Genomic DNA, 20,605 nt, shown 5'->3' on the forward strand with positions numbered 1-20,605 from the left:
TTGACCATACCTAAGGGTTCACACGGCAACTGTGGTTCCATGTTAGAACTCCTAGACTAGACACAGACTGCAGTAGGCTTTGTCTGACACGCACTAAAAAAGGAAAAGTGATCACTTTCTTGTTTTCCTAAGGCAACTCATTACAAGTTGGCATGTGGACAGAGAACCTGGCAGACTGGGAGATGCGACTAAGTGAGTACATTTTTTTCTAGCACTGTTAACCAAAAAGTTACAGCATCACATCTCTGTCTGAGGTGCCCAACACCAGTACAGTTTTCAGCTTCAGACAGTAGAATATGTGGTAGTTTTTAGGTGTATTTTCTAAATAGCTAACCTTCCAACTTCTGGTTTTCTTTTTCCATTCGAAGTAACAGAATTTGTTGATGGATAGCTTTTCTCCACAGGCTTTGTAGTTCTTCTGAGTTCTTCCTCTCTCCAGTTTTATCTGAACCATCCTCATTCTGCAATACCAACACAAGAGGGTCCTCCTCCAAGGGTGGAGCAAGAGGGGATAATGGTAACAATTCACTTCCATCATGACCATCTGCAAAGAATCAGAAAGATATTATAGGAAACTCAGATTGTTTGACACATTACGAAAATCTAAGTCACAGCAGAACAAAAATAGCTGTCTTCCACATTCAGCAGTGAGGTGCTGATATCAAAGACAGAAAAATGCAGTTCAACAGCAGAGAATTATTTTTAAATAAAGTGTTTTACTTAAATAGCTATATTTAAACGAAATCAAGTTAAATTAAGGGTCACCCAGTATTTCAACACTTTCCCCTGCTAGCTCCTCTAACATTACAAAGAGACATTTATTCATACTCTCTTATAACTGAACTTGTTGATTACTACCAAGGCTCTGTACTAAAAGCAACTTTTCCCATCTGCTGAGCTGCACTGTAGGCAGTGCTATAGCACTTCATGGTCACTAAATTCAGAGTTGGTCATTTACCCATGGCTGCGAATTCTGCCAATGCGACTATATCAACATAGCAGGATTACAGGTATTTCAGAGGTTTCTACCTTAAATCACCTAAAGCTACAAGAATTGTTAACACACTCAGCTGGTGCTACATGCAGTACATGGACAAGCCAGAAAAAACTCAATTTTCTGCAAACAGTGCTATTATGTAAGCAGGTTAGGGTAAAAAAATGCTACGTGTTAGAATGGATATCTTTGTCAGCAAGAGGCAGTTCTTTGTTTCCTTGCTACCGGTGCAGCCATGGCAGATTGCAATTCATTTTATTTTGATGACAGAATCCTCTGTTCAAAGCAACAAGGACCTAAAGCCAACTGAGCACAACTGTTCTCTAGTGAGGTTCTAGCAAGAAAATTGTATCAAGTTTACTTCTCCCTTTCATATTTTCACATGTTGCAATTCACTATAGTAATAACTAGTCAGTTAGCTTGTTTATTTTCTTTAAAAGCACACACAGACCTGGTTGCTGCATCTTGGAAGGAGATTTATTCATAGGTGAAGCTACCTGCAGGAATATTCTCCGCCGCCAGGAGATGCGGCGAGGTGTAAGCGTGGCCCCCGCAGCATTTAAAGATTCACTGCTGCAGACAGTTGATGTTCTTTTCTTTCCATCCCCATCACTAAAGGAAAGAAAAAGCAGATGGGGTGATCAAAGTCAGTCATCTTTGGAGGAAAAAAAAAAAATCGTTATTAAGTCTGTCTAATGTACAAGCAAACCCACAGGAGCGTTTGCTTGGAAGCTTTAGAAGGCAAGGTGTGCTGTGTGTGAGCTTCGCCTTGAATACAGAAGTGCTCAATTGTTTTCTGGTAATGCAGTGCTGCACAACTTGCACTACTTGCCCCCAGGAAGAATTCATAGCATTCATAAAGTGCTCAGCTGGAAGCTCAGAATAAAAGCTAAACTTTCTGAAAAGCTAAGAGAAAAATATAGTAATATTTAGCCCCTAAAACAGAGAGCAATGGGGTTTGCTTTGCCATACATTAGTCTTACAGGGGTGATCTGATGCAAAAGGCACAGATTTTGCTTTAGCAGAGCACAATGCTCCACTTGATGCCATTTTAAATGGCATGATGAGCTCACAGGTGAACATTTCATTGGAGGCAGTATTCTGGACTTCTTACGAAGCCTCTTTCCTGTGCTTCAAGAAGTGGACACCTCACTTGCACAAAAGAGGCCAAACGTCCTCATGTCTCATCAGCATCTTCAGCTGAAGGAACAAAGACTTCACAAACAGAGGGCAGGCTCAGTTCTTGGCACAATGATCTCAAGGGGCTGACCACCTCCCCAGCTGCCACATATATTTTAATAATAAATAAATAAATAAATAAATAAATAAATAAATAAATAATAATAATAATAATAATATATTTACACAGTAACTTTAATCGCTTATATTGCTGGAATAGGCAAGGAGAGGATATACGAAAGCTTTGCTGGGAGGTGACTTTAAAAGGACACCAAGCAGATCTCTTTACTGACTACTGCCAGAGGTAAGGACATTTAGCTTTCAGAAGTACTTGAGCCACTTTCAGAAATGTTCCAGCATTTTCTATTTAATAGTAAAGCAGGTGCACAGATCTCATATAGCAATGAGTACATTGATTATCTGCCAAAAATCCTTCCATGTAATGTCAACAGCGTGACACACAAGTATAAGCTTCTTGGGAAGACAAAATCAAATTTGGGCAACTGTGTGTGCAGCTTCATCTTCATCAAAGGGAAAAATGATATATTAACACAGCAGTAGCTATGCTCAAACCTTCATCCTGTGAAGAATTTCCATGCTACAGTACAAAGCCTGTAAAAAGAGTTAGATGAAAGAAAAGCCCAGCATGTTAAGCATTCACTAAGTTTGTCGCAGTAAGTTAGTTGTAGATGATCACAGTTTGCCAGCTGTAGTTGGTTTCCCCACATCTGACTTGCATAAAAATAAGAAATCTGCAAGGCAGACAGACTAAAACTTCTTGAAGTTTCAGCTACATCACATCAACCAGCACATTTCATATCAAATACTCTGTGCTGTAGGACAATCCACTGAGCCAGAATTAGCCTTTTTGGTGATCAAAGCTGTCCCTGTGATAACATTTTACAACAGTTCCCTGACATCTGTAAACCTCAGCGAGCAAACTGGACTCACCATCATACACAGGTATCAGACCCTGCTTCCATATCCTCGCAGATAAAGAACCATGTATTCACGTGCACCTACCCAGCATTATGCACCAGCCCTGCTCTCCTCTAAGAACAACGCTATGGGCTGGGAGACCTGGAGAACAGATACTCTGAATTATTCTCTACTCTTGATTTAGATTCTACAGTGCCTCAGGTTTCCTACGCATCAAACTATTAGTAAGCGGTCTCAGAGCTCCACACTGCACTAACCAAAACAGCAACAGAAAACCCTGTGACAATCTTTGGCTAATTCTTAGACAGCCTTGGGTGATGGGGTAACCACTGCTTGTGCTAGCTAAACATAGACTACAAAACTAATTTTGAATCTAGAAGTGCTGTCTTCCAAAGGTATTTCACCTCAACTCTTCAAAATAAAGTATTGAGTTTGTCTATATTAATCATTATAACTCATGTTTCTATAAATAATGTGATGAAACTACTTCTTCCTTTTTCAAGTCTTTCATATCACATGCTAGAACACAAAAACTGACTGATTCCAGGGCTTACTAAATAGGAGCTATGTAACAAGGGAATGAAAACTTCCCTCCCTTCAAAATTCCCCTGGCATTTTAAGCAACTAACATTAATCATTTCCTTTTTCAAAGAGCTGCCTGGTGAGCAATTAGAGGAAAACTTTTGAAAGTCTCATGTGCACACTTTGCCATATTCAATGGAAGTGAAGGGCACCTGTGAAAACACTGAGATTTAGGAAAGGGAAGCTAGAAAGGGAGAAAGGAAAGCCTCCCCAGTTCAAGAAAGACAGACAAGTCCTAGTTTAACATCAGATCTGAAGGTGTGAAACAATACCCTACAGAGTAAAATGGTAGTGCCTCCTATCTTGTGATGGAATGGTTGAGAAGGTTGGTGCAAAAAACAGATAACTCAGCTACATATTCCCCACCTTGAAACAGGAATTGCACAATACTTACTCCTTAGACTTGACCATCCCTCATACCTAAACTTAACCAGCTGGCTTCAATCATGCTCATATTTGCAAGATTACTCCAGGTTTTAAGGCAGCCGTGAATTTTAACAGCCGAGCAGGCACGTGCTCTCCTCAGACAGGCCAGAAACGCCTCATACGGTTCCTCTGAACAGGTAGCGGGTAAAGGAAAAAAGAAAAGTCTATCTGGCCATTAGCTATCAGCTTCCTGCAAAATGAAGAGGTTTATTAATGTGAGTGGAAAGACTAAGAGCAAAAGCAGCTCCAAAACAAAAATTTCTTAAATGGAGTTCACTCATTGCTACTGAAAAGCAGAGCAGCGTTTTCACTACCTGGGGAAACAGAGAGTTTCACAAATTTCTGCCAAGGCCCTGATACCAAACCCCAACCACTCATGGGAAAAATTCTTAAGAATTCTAAGGAAGACCCTGTTCTGACAATACACAGGTTTGAATATCTACATGAGCAACATGTTGCAAGGTCAGCTAGCAAAAAAAGTTTCATTGTTAATTCCAGTTTTTAATGACGTTTTTCCTCTCTAAGAAAAAGTTGCTACTTCAAACTCAATAAATGTATACCTGCCCTATAAGCTATGAATTATAGAGCCTAAACACTGGGGCAAGGCAGAGGATGAGTATTTCTTGGGTTGTACAGTGACAAAGCAACCAAGAAGAAGAAAAAACACGCAATTACTTTTTACAAGTTCCCGTCCTGCCGCAGCCTCCCAACAACTGAGCAAGATAAAATGCATCACAGTCAGTGTGCTGCAAATGAAGAGATGGCAGTATATAAAATCTTAATGAACTGCAGAATAAATATTGAAGAGCTGAATGGACAACTAGGACAGAATTGCAAGAACAGATTTTTTTTTTTTTACTTAATTTTTAAAAATTTATTTTAAGAAAATGACAACTAGATTATGGTACAGCTTCTACATCAAAATATTTCAGCTTGGTAAAACAAACATATGAAACGGCAAAGCCAAATATTTCAGTAAAGAAATTTCACAAAATTGAATATTTCCAGTTTATTTTACTGTTCCTGTCTTCATCACTTAATATACCTCCCACGCAGCTCTGAAAAGAGGCTAACAATGTAGTACTCCATATTTAAGACAAATGCATCACAGTTCAGTTTGAAGAACAATGGTTCTCCATAAGGCTACTTAGCCTATGCTCCTCACCCAACACAGAAACTAAGATGCATTTATCACCTTGTATGCAATAAAAAGTGAAAAGCTACCAATTCAATATAATGCCTTAAATAGTTCAGTCTGTATTTTCATCCTTAAGCTATTAAACATTCAGATAACTGCAACTCAATTTCACAAAAAGTGTCATCCCATTCACTGTTCTATCAGATAACGCTTAGTATGAAGATGAGACAGCTAGTTTAGGAAAAAAACAAACCACATCACTTGTTCTGATTACAAACATTCTAATCGCTTGGTTTCAACTACCCAAATCTCTTCCCAAAACTGTTCTTTAAAATGCTTCCAAAGACTGCTATTAAAAAAAATGACAAAGCTACCCCATTTCTTGGGAACTCCTTATACAATACTTACCTGAATTATTTTGCAATTGAGTCCATGCAAGCCAACTGATTCAAGAATAAACACTGCTGCTGCTCATGCCAAGATTTGCATTTTTAACCAGCTTGCTTTCATTTCAACTTCTTCTCTTGATTGCTCTAAGTAGCAATTGAATCGACTTGACCTACTTTGCAATTTGGAGACTGTGATGGTACAAAACCCCCCAGATCAAGCACAGAGACACAGCTGGTATTTAAACTCCCAGGGCTTACACTGGCAGAAGTCTATATGTAAGCCTCATACATGAAGCCTCCCCGCCGGGAGGAAGAAAAACCAGTTCCAATCGGTTTCTCTCTATTAGTTCTCATTCCTGTCATGTATTTTTATTCTGCATAATTACTTTCTGCTATTTTGTTTAAAGAACATTCTCAAATATTTTACTTTCTTCATGAAAAATGAAGTGGTTTTAGAAAAGCTGAAGGTCATTCCATTTTTAAAAGTGCTGGCTTTATTTTTATATTAAAACCCCAAAGATTCTTCCAATAGCCTACCTTTCAGGAGTAGCTGTTGAATAAAAGCCAGAAATTCCGGAAGTTACAGAAATGAAAGTTTACCACATTATGCTCCCAAATTCCTGTTAGTTTACCTCCATGTTGGTAGGATTTTTTTTTTTAATCCTTACATGTGCTTGCATTCGGTATTAAATGCTGTACACCACTTGTCAAAAGTCAAGATTATGTGAACTGCTTCCACCCTAGATTTGTCTCTAGACAAATTAATCGGCAATGCAATAAAAACATTCTGAAGGCACCTATTAATATTGTGTTGATGCCCAACTTCACTCCTTAAAGCACAAAATGTGCCAGCGTTTTCTCCCTTCCACATGAAGCATTACAGCAGCGATCATCAGAATTAAACTCTAAAAGATCAGCTGCTCCACAAACACTGGGAAAAAAAGAGATGTCTTTCACCATAGTGAACCTATCTGGATAACAGGTTTTTTTTCTTCTGGCTTTAGGTAACCCCAGCACAGCCATTTAAATCCTAATAAGTCAACTGAGGCTTCCTTTTTACTGAAGGTCAAGACACTTTCAGGGCATGATTCACACTCTCTAAGTGAAGATGTTACCAGTGACAGGCACAAATGGCAATGTGGATAACCCATGGAATGTGGATAAATAGGCAGGATCAGCTCTGCAAATGTCAGAATATTACAGAAAATCACACTAGGATGAGAGCAACCATGCTGCAGAAACAGCAACTTCTCTCCTTTGATGAGATGAAGGTATCTACAATCAGATGAGAGCCACTGTGTCTCCAACGTCCTAGTCACAAATTCAGAAACTGATACCATATGCCAAATGTGATGCAAACATAGATAAGAATCACCTCCTATACAACAGCAAACACCTAAAGAGACATATGTAATAAGCAGAGCTGTTTTTTAACACCCAGCTTCCCTGCTGACCCTGGCTTGGTGTATTTGCATAGGCCCATCTGACTGCTACAAAACAAACATCTTTCTAGATTAATTCCGACTGAAACTGGCTGTGCTTCTGCACATCGAAGTTCACCAGAACACCAAGGAAAGCTGCCGGCTGCATCACGTGTTACCTCAAAGCTACATGATATGGAAAGTAAGAGTATAAAGAATATTTCTCCAGTGCAATGTGGGTAGAAAGGTGGGGTCAGCTTAAAGTGACTCTCTCTTCAAAACTGTGAAATATTTCTAAGATTGGTTTTGGAAAGATGTTCTAAACTTAAGTAAGGATTAGTTTACATTATCCCCTTATTAGAAAGTGAATCTAGACAATTTAATGTTTACTTCTTAAAAACTGTGGGACTGGGGGGAACAGGGGAGGGTGCAACAGGCAGCAGTGGTCCTGCCACTAAAGCTATGGAGTCACCTTCCTGTAAGAATGTCTCACCTTATTCCATTTATACACAGGTTTATTCTGCTGGAAGGACCTAAACTGTAGAAATTTCCAACCAGGTGTTTTTTAATTGGGTTTACAGTAGTTTTTGGATGCATGCTATACACCAATTACAGATTAGAGGTCAGAAAGAGACACTTTAAAAGTCAGTGAAATCAAGGTAGGACACAGTGTGCTTAAGGAGATGATATGTACTTTGTATTTATTTTAACCTGTATATTTTTAGAGATGATTAACGTAAACTGTTCCTCAAAGCCACCTTTAGGTCAACTGCCTCTCACATTAGTTCGTACATTTACATAGTTTCCCACAGTCTGCCCTAAATGGGGATGATAAACTAATCTGCATTTAATTAAACTGCATCCCCCAAGGTGAAAAAATTTCTTCAGGCTCTCCTAAAAATTTCCACACCTGTCTCACACAACTGAAATCCCCATGCACTAGAGTCCTAACACACCTGGAATCCAGATTTCATCAACACTTGTCTGGTAAGAATGCGGTCTCCAGTTATTTTTGAAGGGAGAAAGAGTCACAAAAGCACCTTCCACAACTCCACAGGTTTCCATTGGGAATGGCTGGGGAAAAGCCACTCTCAGAGATGAAGAGTACCAGAAACACAAGTATAATTCAGTGAACAAGGACAGTCTGATAAAGGAAAAAGGATCTTTCATTGACAGAAGAGAAACTTAAACAGGCGAGCAACTGGCAAAAACTCATGGACTTCAAAACTATGGCTCCACTACAGTCCTACTTCAGAAAAATAACCCATCTGCAGTTTCCTCAAGCACCCTCCTGAAGGAGAGCCTATTCTTACAGTAAAATGAAGCGTGACTTCCGTTCAAATACTTAGTGTTTCACACCAATGTCAGAAAGCCCTTCTTGTATCTTCATTTCTTCCTCACTCTTCTTCAATTGCAAGCTGTTTTCCAGTTCTCTCTAAACATCTCACACCTAGTATCAACCAGCTAACTTGGCATTTCCCCTTCCTCATGCACAGGCATCCCACATTAGTACTGTACACTCTTCACATTGCTCTTCTGTTATTTTCACATGCCAATGATCACAGCCATACATGCCGGTTTGCATTCAGCAGAGGAAGCATTAAATTGGCGTGACACTCCTGAAAACCATTGCATTTCAAGTGACAAACCAACAGGACAGATTTGCAACGCTGCAATGGAAATAGGTCACAGCTACTAGATGTCAGTACACAAGCCTCTATTTTTAAATTTTAAATTTTATTTGCATCAAGTACTTAGGAAGTCTGTTAGAAATGCAGGAGCACAAAGCAGAGTGGAAGAGATCCCGTGTGCTGCATTGCACTAGGAATCCTGTTGTTAAGCCGGTGGAACTGAAGAACTAAGCAGGAGACAACGCTCTCACCTCTTGGAGAGGTCACCTTCTGAGGGCTGGAGCAACCTTCCTGAGCCCTGGTAAAAGCTTTTCAGGAAAGAAGGGGCAGAGACAGAGGAGGGGAGACCAGGTGACGCAGATTCACTCTCATTGAGAGCGCGACGAACCCCGACAACAGGGCTGTGCAGGCAACAAGAGAACACAGCAGATGGGTCAGCACGGGTTTGGATACAACAACAAAACATCTAGGTTTAAGATACTGGCCAAATACCTCATCTTGGCTTATAGTAACCCTGTTTCCCAGAAGATGAAATGTACCAAGTGCACCACTGGGCGGGTTCCCTGATATTGATTTTGCTGTTACAGCTGACTTCTTTCAAGAAGCATTTCAATGACACTGCAGAACAGGGAAACCATCTTATTTCTTTAGCCTTATTTCTTCTCAAAGCAAATTCAGAAAAAGAATCTCTGGAACATTCAGAAAATATCCTTGGAAACCTGCTTCCAGTAACATGAACCACCTTGTTTCTTCCCTTCAGTTTTCTCTTGCTCTTGTAAATAACATGTATTGCTAGAACACATTAGAAAGTAAAGATTATTTAAATCAATATTTTTGGATCAATTTTTGTGAAGAGTTTAAGCCAAGAAAGGTAGTCCTACTACACAGTTAACCACTACTTAATAATAGTAAAAAATATCAAGGGGACATAAAAATTGTTTCTTTTACTTAACAGTAATACCCAGTAGAAGAGAAGGAAAAATCTCAGCCTAGACCCAAGTTGCTATGAATTGTTTTGACTGAAAATCTGCTGATGATGCCACTTAATCAGTGACTTCTTAAAAGTTATTACAAATAAGTGAAGTCAGCAAGTCCTTCAGTTTGAACTGTCAGGGTTTCCTGTTTGCATACAACATGGTCAGTGGAAAAAAAAATAAAAAAAAAAAAAAAAGGGAAAAAAACAACAACCAAAGTTTATCTCAGTAAAAAACACATTATTTATCTCTTCAGAAACACAATGAAACAAGGGTATTTCAAGGCTAGTTTCTTACCCTTCAACCCCTTCCATTCTCCTAAACAGGGAAAACATTTTTGCCTTTCTCTACAAGCTGGTGCAGCATTCACAGTGGTGTTTTAATCTAGACATCAAATAGGCAATAAATTGTTATTTAAAAACATTTTTAGAAAGAGCCCACAAAAGGCATAATGACAACCAAGCACTGAAACAGACGAGTAGTTTGGAAAAAGTGCTCCTCCGACAGGAAAAACTGAGCTCATTTAGACCTGAATCTTGTAAAGGTTTTGGAGTTTGCAAGGTCACTTAACTGCAGATAGTCAGGATGGAAGCAGAGAAAGAAAGTGCAACCAAAGAGGCCCACAATGAGCTGTGGGGACCTCTTCTGACCGAGTGAAGGAACTCCTGAAGTTATTCCACATGTTAATAGCTGGAGAGTCTCCAAAAAGGAAGGGGAAAGAAGTTACAGAGGGAAGCTCCGGAAAAAAAGCAAACAGGGAAACTGCAAGCCTCACAGTTCAGTGGAGGTGTTTAATCCCTAAGTCCTTTCTTTAGACTTCAGTTTTAATTCTGGTCACGCTCTCTGGGAGTTTGGCTAACACAGCAAATGACACTCGAAGCTGTTAGTGCCTTTTTCATCCTGGCGTAAAACTGTCAGGCTATCGTCTCTGCCATTAAAAGCGGTGAGGACATCTTTTCCAACGGGTTTGACCAACACTGCCAAAAAGGTTCAACTCTGGGGTGACAAATAAATAAACAGACTGGCACCGGCATCCAGCCTGATGATCAATTCACCGGATTGACACTTCCCTCGAGTCACTAATTCAGGGATTAGTGAGTTACTGCAAAGCACCAAAACTTCTCAGGCAGAGAAGACAGGCTGAAAGTAAATAAATAAAACCCTGAGCAGCACAGAAACAGCTTCCACAAGCAGGAACAAGGGGGAGGCTCGTGTACCGAAATGGCAGGAGATGGTAGACGTGTGGGGTGGGCAACATCCTGACTCACCTTGTCGCCTCGAGGCAGCTCTGCCGCAGCAGCGGGGACCGGACGCTCTGGGACCTGCTGTTCTGGAAGGTGATCCTCCGCCTGGCGCTGGATGGCGGGTGGCTGAATGTGTGGGCTCGCCTCCTGAACTGGGGGGAGTCTGAGTCTTCCTCAGGAAAAGGCTGCCAGCCCGAGGACACAGGGGATGCCGGAGGGGTGGCTGGCGGGGAATCACCCGGTGAAGCGTCCTGGAAGGAAGTGGCGGCGGAGTGAGGCCTCCTGCCCTGCGCCCCGCCAGGGCTCACCCTAACCCCGCGTGTCGCGCATCGGGGCACCAAAGCCTCTCCCCTTCTTGGTCACGGCCTATTGTATGCTAATTATCACCAAAACCAGACATCCTCTGAGAATGTATTCCGAACCAGCAGCGCCTTTCTTTAAAAAAAGAGGAAGGAGGAATAAAACTACATACAAAACGCAAGCAAGATACTAATTACTCTAGGTACCCTCTCACAGGGATCGGCATTCCAGCTACTGGACTTGTGGCTCTTTCGGGAAAACACAGGAATTGAAAAGACTGGGGAAACTGCTTTTAGCTGGTTTCCTCGACATATCGCGAACATACTTCCTGTATCGTCACAGTGATATCCTGGAAGAGAGGCTGTTATTACACAGCTAGTTTACGAGCAACTGTAGCAGGAAAACCATAACAGAATCTTCACCTCATGGGAAAACCAGCAACCAATCCTCACGTGAGGCGAAACATTAAAAACAGGAAACAAAAAGAAAGTGAACAGAGTTCCGCCCCTCGCCCCTATGCAGCATCCCCAACAGCTGGTTTTAGGTCAAAAATCGCAGCATCCCCAACAGCTGGTTTTAGGTCAAAAATCCTTACTTCCCCAAAGCAACTATTACTTACAGAAATTATTCTTCACCTTCAGAGCACTTCCTTTTGTTGAGAGATGACCTTTTTTAATTACTTCAGCAAAACAAAGCAGAAGCTCACCAGAAATTCCCTGCTTTTTGTAAAAGCTAGGGAAGTGGAGAAAAAAAATAAATAACTGGCAATCCAACAACACACTGAAGTCGAAACTTCAAGTCAACATACATGCCAGCCTTCTTACATCCTCCAGCTCTCAGTGGAAACTCTTATTTGAGTTTTGTAAATTGATGTGTTTTGTGCTCCTTCCTTCAAATTGAAGCGGGGTGCTATATTTATGCTTCATTACCACCCGCGCATGAAAACGTGCCAATTTTAACTAAGCTCCTTACATACTTTGTCAGAGGCAAGGCTGTTGCAGCGCTCAAAGCTGTCCACACTTCCCAGGCGGCCTCGCATTCTGTTGGCTCCCTGCAAGAAAAAGGGCGAGTGATTCAGTCTGGTCTCTTTTTCTCTCTTTTATTTTTTTCTGAAGGTTAAGCAAAGATGGCAACAGCTGTGCAGGTGAACACAGGACGGTTCAGGTACGTGATATGTTTGACGTAACACCACAGATTGTGGGGCAAGCACTGGATTTTACAAGGAGCAACGTCTTTAGCTGGCAAAACTGTATCTTCTCTTCCCCTGCTCCCAGGAGTTTTAAACCTTTAGCTCTGTTGACCGAAGTAACTGAGTATTTCTTGATCCATTTCCGTAAAAGACCTGAGTTGGCTTAAACAGCTGAGTTCAAAAAGCTCCAGACTTCAGTACTGCAGCTAACAGAAGCATTTGAATATACTACAATCTAAATAAAGAGTTCACTCTGTATCTACACATTTCAGATAAATTAATTCCACCTCAGTATAATTAACAAAAGCTCTAAAACTGGGAAAAAACACACTCTGACAGCAAATCCAGTCAAATAGCATCAGATACAAATAAGACTTTTCATTTATAATGCAGATAACCCTGAGGCAAATTTGTGAGAAACTGGGATTAGCAGATACTTGCTAAAATTGTTAAAAGGCACCTGGTTTGACAGGGAGAGGTGACAGAGCCACAAGACTTTTGACTACCTTCCACTCCTAACTGTCTCCCATGAAACATGGATGACATGTGCTGTTGGACACTTTCAACTGCTGATTAAGTTGTTTTCAGTACTTTACCAGGGGAAAAAACAGACTAGGTTTTAGGAAAACTACAGGTAGAGCTCCTCTTAGTATGCTTGCAACTACAGGGGAAGTTTTGTCAACATCAGCAGTATTTATTTAGCCTACTTTTTCCTAGGGAGGTTTATTTCCAAGAGTCAGAGTGCCCTTTAAGTACATTATCCTGTTTAAGCTCATTACCAATGAATACTCTCTGCCTGAAGCATCTCTTCACTGACCCTCACAATAAAACAAGAGCAAAGGATAACTTGGAAGTTTCTCACTAGCTTTAAAAACATACACTTTTGGCACTGTAAGAAGGGTTTTTTGATTCAGAAAAAAGAACAGAAGAAGTTAGTGCAGCATGGGCTGAAGCCAATCTGTTCATAAGGTCAAACAGAGGTTATATTTATTTTTCTGAGCTACCTCGTTAGGAAGCCACAGCCTGTTTTCAATTCAAACCTGACAAAAATAAGATCAGTCCAGCAAAAACAAACAAGTGAAAAAGTGACATTCCTCTGGGACTAAGGGAAGCCAGAGCACTGAACCCAGCATCTTTCCTACAGCAAGCAGTGAGCAGCTACTACTTCAACCAGTTTAAAATGTCATGTGATGATACTTATCTAGCTAAGAAGTCATCCACTTAAAGTGTTCCTATATATCTGGTTACTACTTATTTCTTATTTTGCCAAGATAGAGGCTGTGTACACCTCTCCCCCACATATACTGACTTTTACTTTTTACTTAAATCTTTTTATCTACACAATGATGCTGAATGCAATTGAAAAAAAGAAAAAAAAAAAAAAGTTATTTCTTTCCCAGTCTCTAAATATACTTTAGAATAAAGATGGAAAGTCACGCAATAGTTAGCATCATGTGATGTGCAGCTGGTTTGAGGAGGGGAAAACCCACCACACCACTAGGTATTTGGGGCCTAAATACCTTTAGGAATTAGCCATGATCCAATAGGCTTGTTGTAACAGCCTGATTAAGAATAAGAACTATTGAAACAGTCACTGTATAGCACATGTATGCATATAACACCGTATACACGCACAGAGACACTTATCATATATACCTGCATTAACCAAATAAAAGTGGTGCACTGTAAATTACTTTTCACAGTCTTGCATTGTGTAACCTCTAAATGGGTCTTCAGGGATGAACACCTACGTGTTATCATGATTCACTACAACATGCTGCTGTTCCTGATCTCTTGCAGTTTCAAGTTAAAGATGATAGAAACTTCCTCACAACAGCAAGTCCGTTGCATAAATAGCAAACTTAAAATGGGCCCAATCCAGTCTCCTGAACTCAATCATGGGCTGTATAGATCCTTATACTGTAACATGCAGCATGTCACAGTGGCCCTGGTGAGAAGGAACAACACTACACAAAAATAAGAATATATAAGCAATTTCCCTTCAGAAGCTCTTCAATTTAAGCAGTGCCCTTCATCTAAATCATTCTTCCTTGACATGATCAGAGCACTAGCGTTGTCCGTATATGACAGGGCTGCTTTACTGGGCTATTCCCAGTGATGTACGCCTGGTTCTGCAACCACTGCAGGGTTAGTGAACCCCCGTCAGAGCTAGATGACTTTCCAGTCACATGTCCTTTAGATGTGGAAAAGAAAACAGGTTCCTCACAGGCATGACTGTAGCTGTCACCATTTGATGATATCCCAGACTGCTGAAATTATTAAGATCTTCTGACTGTCATTGCTCTCTTTCATGCGGGCGCTCTCCCTCTCTTCAGATCAAGTCCCCAGTGTGTAAAACTTGCTACACAACACAGGTCAGATCTGACCAGGAGAGTTTTAATGCTAACTTCAGTCCTAAGTCAAATTCATGTCTAACCTTAAGTACAAACAGATCTAAGGATTCTCCCTGGCAAATGATATTTTGCATCCTTTATACAGAACATCTGTGGCATTCTACATTTGAAGGTTACTTTATGACATACCCAAGTGCAACTCGAGTCTTGATTTAGCATGGTACTTTTAAAATTAGTAGCAGAAGTAACTTAATTTCACTACTCAAATTATATTTAGCTCTTGCCATCCAGTATTCACAGCTCATCACACATTCTCTGTAACAACATTCTGGACCCCAGGCACCAGCCTTCTTCAGATACTCCTCTAGATGCCTCTTCTCTGCTTTCAGGACTCTCCCTGCTGAGCAGGGGACAGTAAGCAAAACTTGAAGTTCAGAATTCTTTAAAAGGTTATGTAACATAAGAGAGCTCCAGCAATTATCTGCAATTCCACATCATACCTGGCTAGCAATGAAGAACAATTCACTATTTTTTTTCTATAAATCTATTTTTTTTTTTTTTTTTCCTGCTAAAGAACAACTTTGTTACTACTTTCTAAAGATTCCTAGTGACCAATATGAGTAATTTTAGCTATGAGAAGTATGGTATTACTTCTCAGAACCAAAAGACTTCCAGTTTATGCAGGCACATTTAGTCCCACTTTCAGAAAAAGATAACGTGTCTTTTTATGGGATCATACAGCAATCCTGATTATTTCTTCTTATTCTGAAGCAATGCATCTGACAATGCTCAGCTAACTCATCACCTACAAGGAACATTCATTATGCAGAAAAAGTTGCTTTTTGTCCTCTCTGTATGTATGGTCTTACCATAAATTTTCTAGCACAGTTAAATCACAATCAACCCAGCTATAACCCTCAGATTTCAAAACAGGGATATCACTTCATTAAGTATTTAACAGACTGAGGTCAGAAAAAACAAAAAAAATCTGATAGGTCTTTACTGTCAGGGATATCTGGGAGAGCTGCTGACAATTAGTTGTTAATCTTACCCTTGAGAAGATATTTTCCAGAGAGCTAGTCAAGGATTTCTTGGCCTTGTTTTTCAGAACGTCAAGTTTAAACCTGCCACCACTGGTAGTGCTTTCTGGAATCGCACTGTTAGAAATGGTCTGTTGAAATGAGCAAGGACATAATTTAGCTTTGGCAATTCTTTTTGCAATTGCAGACCTCTAAAGACTAGAGCTGAACAAAGTTACGTAATAAACAATATAACCTTGGCCTTTACCTAAAACAAACAAACAAAAAACCCCACACAAACAAGAAACCCAAAACAAACCAAATAACCCCAAGCACCCTACCCCGCCCCCCCCAAAAATACCACAAACTCACAAAAAAACCCACAGTTAAAGGCACATTTCATCCCTGAAGACTACCTTGTAAAATTGTATCAATTTAACAATACTGTTTCTCATTTCCTTTGCTAGCTAAGTTTGTAGTTTAAACTGAAAACAATGGCCCCTCTTCATTCCTGTTTCCCCTAGAAATGACTGTTTGGGAGCAGGGATCAAGGAGGAGGGAAAAGGACAGAAGACATGTCCTCAAGTTGTACGAAAATCTAGACCTGAAAATAACTGGTTGCCTTTCCTCCCTCCCTTCCTATCCCCCAAACTGTAAATAAATAAATAGAACAAAAAAACCCAACCAAACAAAAAGCCACAAACCAAGCATGCCAGTATAAATCAAATCAAATTCCTTTCTTTCACAGTCCTCTCTGTATTACAACATCAAGTTTCAGCTATTCCTGATGACTTCTAGCAGTGGCCTTGCTAGTATTCAAGGTTGCATTTGAATAGGGTAGAAGAAAGAAGAGGAATAATACAAAAATAAGCTAAAAATAAGCTTTACCGATGGTGCTTCACCAATGTGAATGTGCGTTTTCTGCTTAGATTCACAGAGCTGGCGCAGATGTAAGATCACAAGTTCATTTTCTTCCTGGTCATTCTCAGGCTTCATTTTCTGTCAGTAACAGCAAAGAAAACACAAAAAGTTCTCGTTCAAGTCATGATTTGCTTATTTTCCCTTCCATATGTATCTAATCTTTGAAGTTTATATATATATATATATAAAATATATTGACATGCCAAATGTCAGAGCGCATTACTAGTGTGTCAAATTACACCGTCTGTGTGCCCTCATGCTCCTGACCAAAACTGATCAAAACTTTCCATATGGAGAATATTACAGGCCGTGGAGGGGAGGGAGACTCACGCCCACACTTCTTGTTTCCTAAGGTTGTCTACCATTGCATAGCCTTATAAATGGAATAAGGAACACACAAATGACAGAGGCATTCCCATCTTCAGGTAGCCAGAGAGAAGCACAGCCTTTGGAAGCCTAAATTATTTGTAAACTTCATCTGCTTGAGTACACCTGCTTACAGCTCTTGCCTCAGAATAAGTCAAAAGAGAGCTGCTGCAAATACAAACCACCTCTTTGATACCCACATATCTCACCTGCTCTCAACTCATTCCCACGTCGCTTTCAAGTAGGGAAATGCATCTACAGGGGAAGAACTAAGCTCAGAAAAAAAACACCCTGAGTATGAACACAGAACATCTCATCAGACTTGGGAACAAAAACTTCTGACAGCAGTGTATCACACATGAGGATAGGTTGGAGCATGCTATTTCAGTGTGAAGTTTTGTGGAACAATAACAAATTCTAGATCAACTACATAACAAAACAAACAATCAAAAGAAAAAATGTCCAGTTCATTTTACCACGGTCTTTCTCAAATTTGAGACAACAGCGTCTAATGTATTACCTGAACACGTTCAAAAATGTCCGCTTGCTCATTATCACTTAATGTCGACAGATGCCTCTGAATGACAAGTTTGGCTCTTGGTGGGTAGAGCCCTGAGAAAAGAAAGGAACATAAAACTTCTAGATTCTCAAACGATCTCTCAAAAAAGCTTTCAAAAAATTATAGTAGAAGGTATATCCTGCATTTGAGTTTACATAAGTTTAAAGTATGGTAGCAGTATAACTGCAGTATCCATGACACAAAATACTTCAGGTTTTTCTGAACCACATGGTTTTGTCTCCTTTCTTTAGCAGTAAAAACAGAACTAGCAGCAGCTAAGTGGCTAACTTCTGTGTAATAGCTTGTGCTCCCCACCCTACTGTTATGTTCTGTCCTAGTACCAATAGATCACCGAGTCAGAAGCCTGAAAACTGTATGAGAGAGAAGAAAGAGAGGAACAGATCAGGGCTATAACTGGAAAGATAATGCACAAGATAGTCAGAAGTATTCAGATGTTTTTAATTGAAAAGTTTAGATTAATTTCTACACATAGAAGGGGTAGGGTATAGGTCATACCAGAGAACTGAAGACATTTTTAAAAGCAAGAGCAGCATAAAAGCCATAAAAATAAAGCAAAGAATTTCCGATGTTCGATAAAGCGCACATTTGCTCAAAGGAATTGTTCTAGGAAGCTACAGAAACTGCGAGGAAAACGGCCCTGAGAATCAGATCAAGATATATATTTTTTCCATCCAAGGTAGATATAATGGGCAGAGAATTGCAATCAGAATAGATCAAGCTTTTCCAAGTCATGAAGCCCTGGGTTTGGCTATGATAAACTTCTAAACAAAGCAGATGAAGAAAAAGGAAGGGAAACTAAAATAAGTCTTTCAGTTACTAAGTACGAAGTTTATGAAACTACTATTACTGTACTCAAGTTGTTATCCTAGAAGAAATTTTATTTTGATACTGGATACTTATCCCAGGCTTGTAAGTACCTGTATTCAAGGTACTTACACTGCCTTATACAGCAGCCTCTATAGTTTTCCACTGACAGAGGACTTTCCCAGGTAAGCTTTATCACTTCTGAATAGCTGTCGTAAATTCGGAAAATATCAGTCACAAGCTAACAGAATTTCACTCCACTAAGATTTTATACTTTGCTTTTCATCCACCAGAGGGAGGTAAGTAGCAATAGTGACTTTTAATGCATGGGAAAACTGGCGATTATGAGCACCACCATCAACTGACCAGAAGATAAAAGACTAGTATAACATATTTGAGTGGTTTTTTGCATACAATAATTCACAAGGAGACACAGCAGAGTGACTATAAAAATAGGATCCTGCTACTAAACTTTTCTTAAAAATTTCTACTTCATAATATTTTTGTATGTGTTCTGGCACACCTCACTTCCAGAGAAACTACAAAGGCTTGTGCATTCATATTTGAAGCCATGTAGTTGCCTTAACTTTCTATATTAGATATTAATCTCCTAACTTAATAGTTTATTTCCCATAATAGAACTAGGTTTTGAAGTATGTAAGAGAATAAACACAAAGAAGGAAAAAACAACCCCACACAGAAAAGAACAAACACATGAGAAAAAAAGACCCTTTTTGATCACAACTGCCTTTTTACGACCCATTTTGAAAGCATGCATCTTCAGAAAAAAAACAAAAGGTGAACTCATGGGTTTTTCTGCTGTTTAACATTTAAGAGAGATTATGTTTTTATAACACAAGCTATACTATATTCAGCTGCAATATCATTACTTTTCTGTCTTAACACTGTTCAAGTTGAAAGCACGTGGTTGACATAATTAACAGATATTGTGAAATTCTTCTAGAATAATCAGAAAAAAGTACAATTAGAAGATCAACTCAGTCTCTACCTTCAATTCTTTCACAAAGTTTGTGCAATGAATGCATAGGGCAGGCCTCACACAGTTTAATCTGCGTCTTGGCATTTTGCAGAGCTGCAGCAGTGCTAAAGGCTTGTTTCAGGGTGAGCATTACCTCATCAACCTAAAGGGGAGAGAGGGAAAAGACAGTATATAAACAAAAAAATGTACCATTTCAGCACAAAACCCTACAGACCCATCCCGCTGGCAGACAGGAGCTCAAAGGAGGTGATTGTCCCGCTCTGCTCTGCACTGGTGCGGCCTCACATGGAGCACTGTGTGCAGTTCTGGGCACCACAGCATAAAATAAGATAAAAAGCTACTGCAGAGTGTCCAGAAGAGGGCTACAAAGTTGGTGAAGGGTTTGGAGGGGAAGCCACATGAGGAGCAGCTCAAGTCAGATGGTCTGTTCAGCTTGGAGGAGACTGAGGGGAGACCTCATGGTGGCTACAGCTTCCTCACCAGAGGAGGAGGAAAAGCCGCTGCTGATCTCTTCTCTCTGGCGATCAATAACAGAACTCAAGGGAATGTCAGGAAGATGAGCCAGGGGAGGTTTAGGTTGGACATTAGGAAAAGGTTCTTCACCCAGAAAGTGGTGGAGCACTGGAACAGGCTCCCCAGGGAGGTGTCACAGCCCCAAGCCTGACAGTGTTCAAGAGGAGACCGGACAGCATCCTCAGACACATGGTGTGAACTGTGGGGTTGTCACATGCAGGGACAGGAGTTGGACTCGATGATCCTTGTTGGTCCCTTCCAACTCCGGACATTCTATGATTCCCATGGGTGTTCACTTTTATCCATCCTACTAGCCTGGCTCCCAGCCTCATTACAACTACCAAATGATCTTTACAGCTGGCCTGCCTTGCAGTCAGTTTGCCCTGATCTTTCCTCTGCCAGTACCACAAATAAAGCAGTGCTATGTGGCCACACAACAGCATTGGAAAAGCTCAAATTTTATCTAAGAAAGGTCAGAGGTGACAGTGTTTCTCTATAATTATTCAAATGCTCTCCCAGACCAATACACAAAGCACTCAAGAGTTCCTCCCTCTATATTTTAGGGGAATACAATGCTTACTAAAAGCTGTTTACTTGAGTCTTTGCATTATCATGGAAACGAGACAACAGCTTGATAACAAT

At 40.2% G+C, this 20,605-nt stretch overlaps 1 protein-coding gene across 4 annotated transcripts in view; it reads right to left on the minus strand.

Moving 5' to 3' along the window:
* The window catches only part of TBC1D4 (TBC1 domain family member 4), a 106,349-nt gene that overhangs the window by 17,974 nt on the left and 67,770 nt on the right, over positions 1 to 20,605 (minus strand). For 3 of the 4 annotated variants that reach the window (XR_011738299.1, XM_065830813.2, XM_071806223.1), the window contains exons 5-13: positions 19,460 to 19,592; positions 17,587 to 17,678; positions 16,668 to 16,778; positions 15,812 to 15,931; positions 12,194 to 12,268; positions 10,942 to 11,168; positions 8,951 to 9,100; positions 1,446 to 1,606; positions 335 to 544 (exon numbers count right to left, since the gene is read on the minus strand). Coding sequence is in view for 3 of the 4 variants with exons in the window: in XM_065830813.2 (XP_065686885.2) it covers positions 335 to 544; positions 1,446 to 1,606; positions 8,951 to 9,100; positions 10,942 to 11,168; positions 12,194 to 12,268; positions 15,812 to 15,931; positions 16,668 to 16,778; positions 17,587 to 17,678; positions 19,460 to 19,592 (1,279 nt within the window). In the remaining variant the exon portion in view is untranslated. The remainder of the gene's footprint in view (positions 1 to 334; positions 545 to 1,445; positions 1,607 to 8,950; positions 9,101 to 10,941; positions 11,169 to 12,193; positions 12,269 to 15,811; positions 15,932 to 16,667; positions 16,779 to 17,586; positions 17,679 to 19,459; positions 19,593 to 20,605) is intronic. The other variant, XM_065830900.2, reaches the window with a different exon arrangement.

The sequence above is a fragment of the Patagioenas fasciata genome, chromosome 1 (genome assembly GCF_037038585.1).
Source record: "Patagioenas fasciata isolate bPatFas1 chromosome 1, bPatFas1.hap1, whole genome shotgun sequence".
In the NCBI taxonomy this organism is placed as follows: Eukaryota; Metazoa; Chordata; class Aves; order Columbiformes; family Columbidae; genus Patagioenas; species Patagioenas fasciata.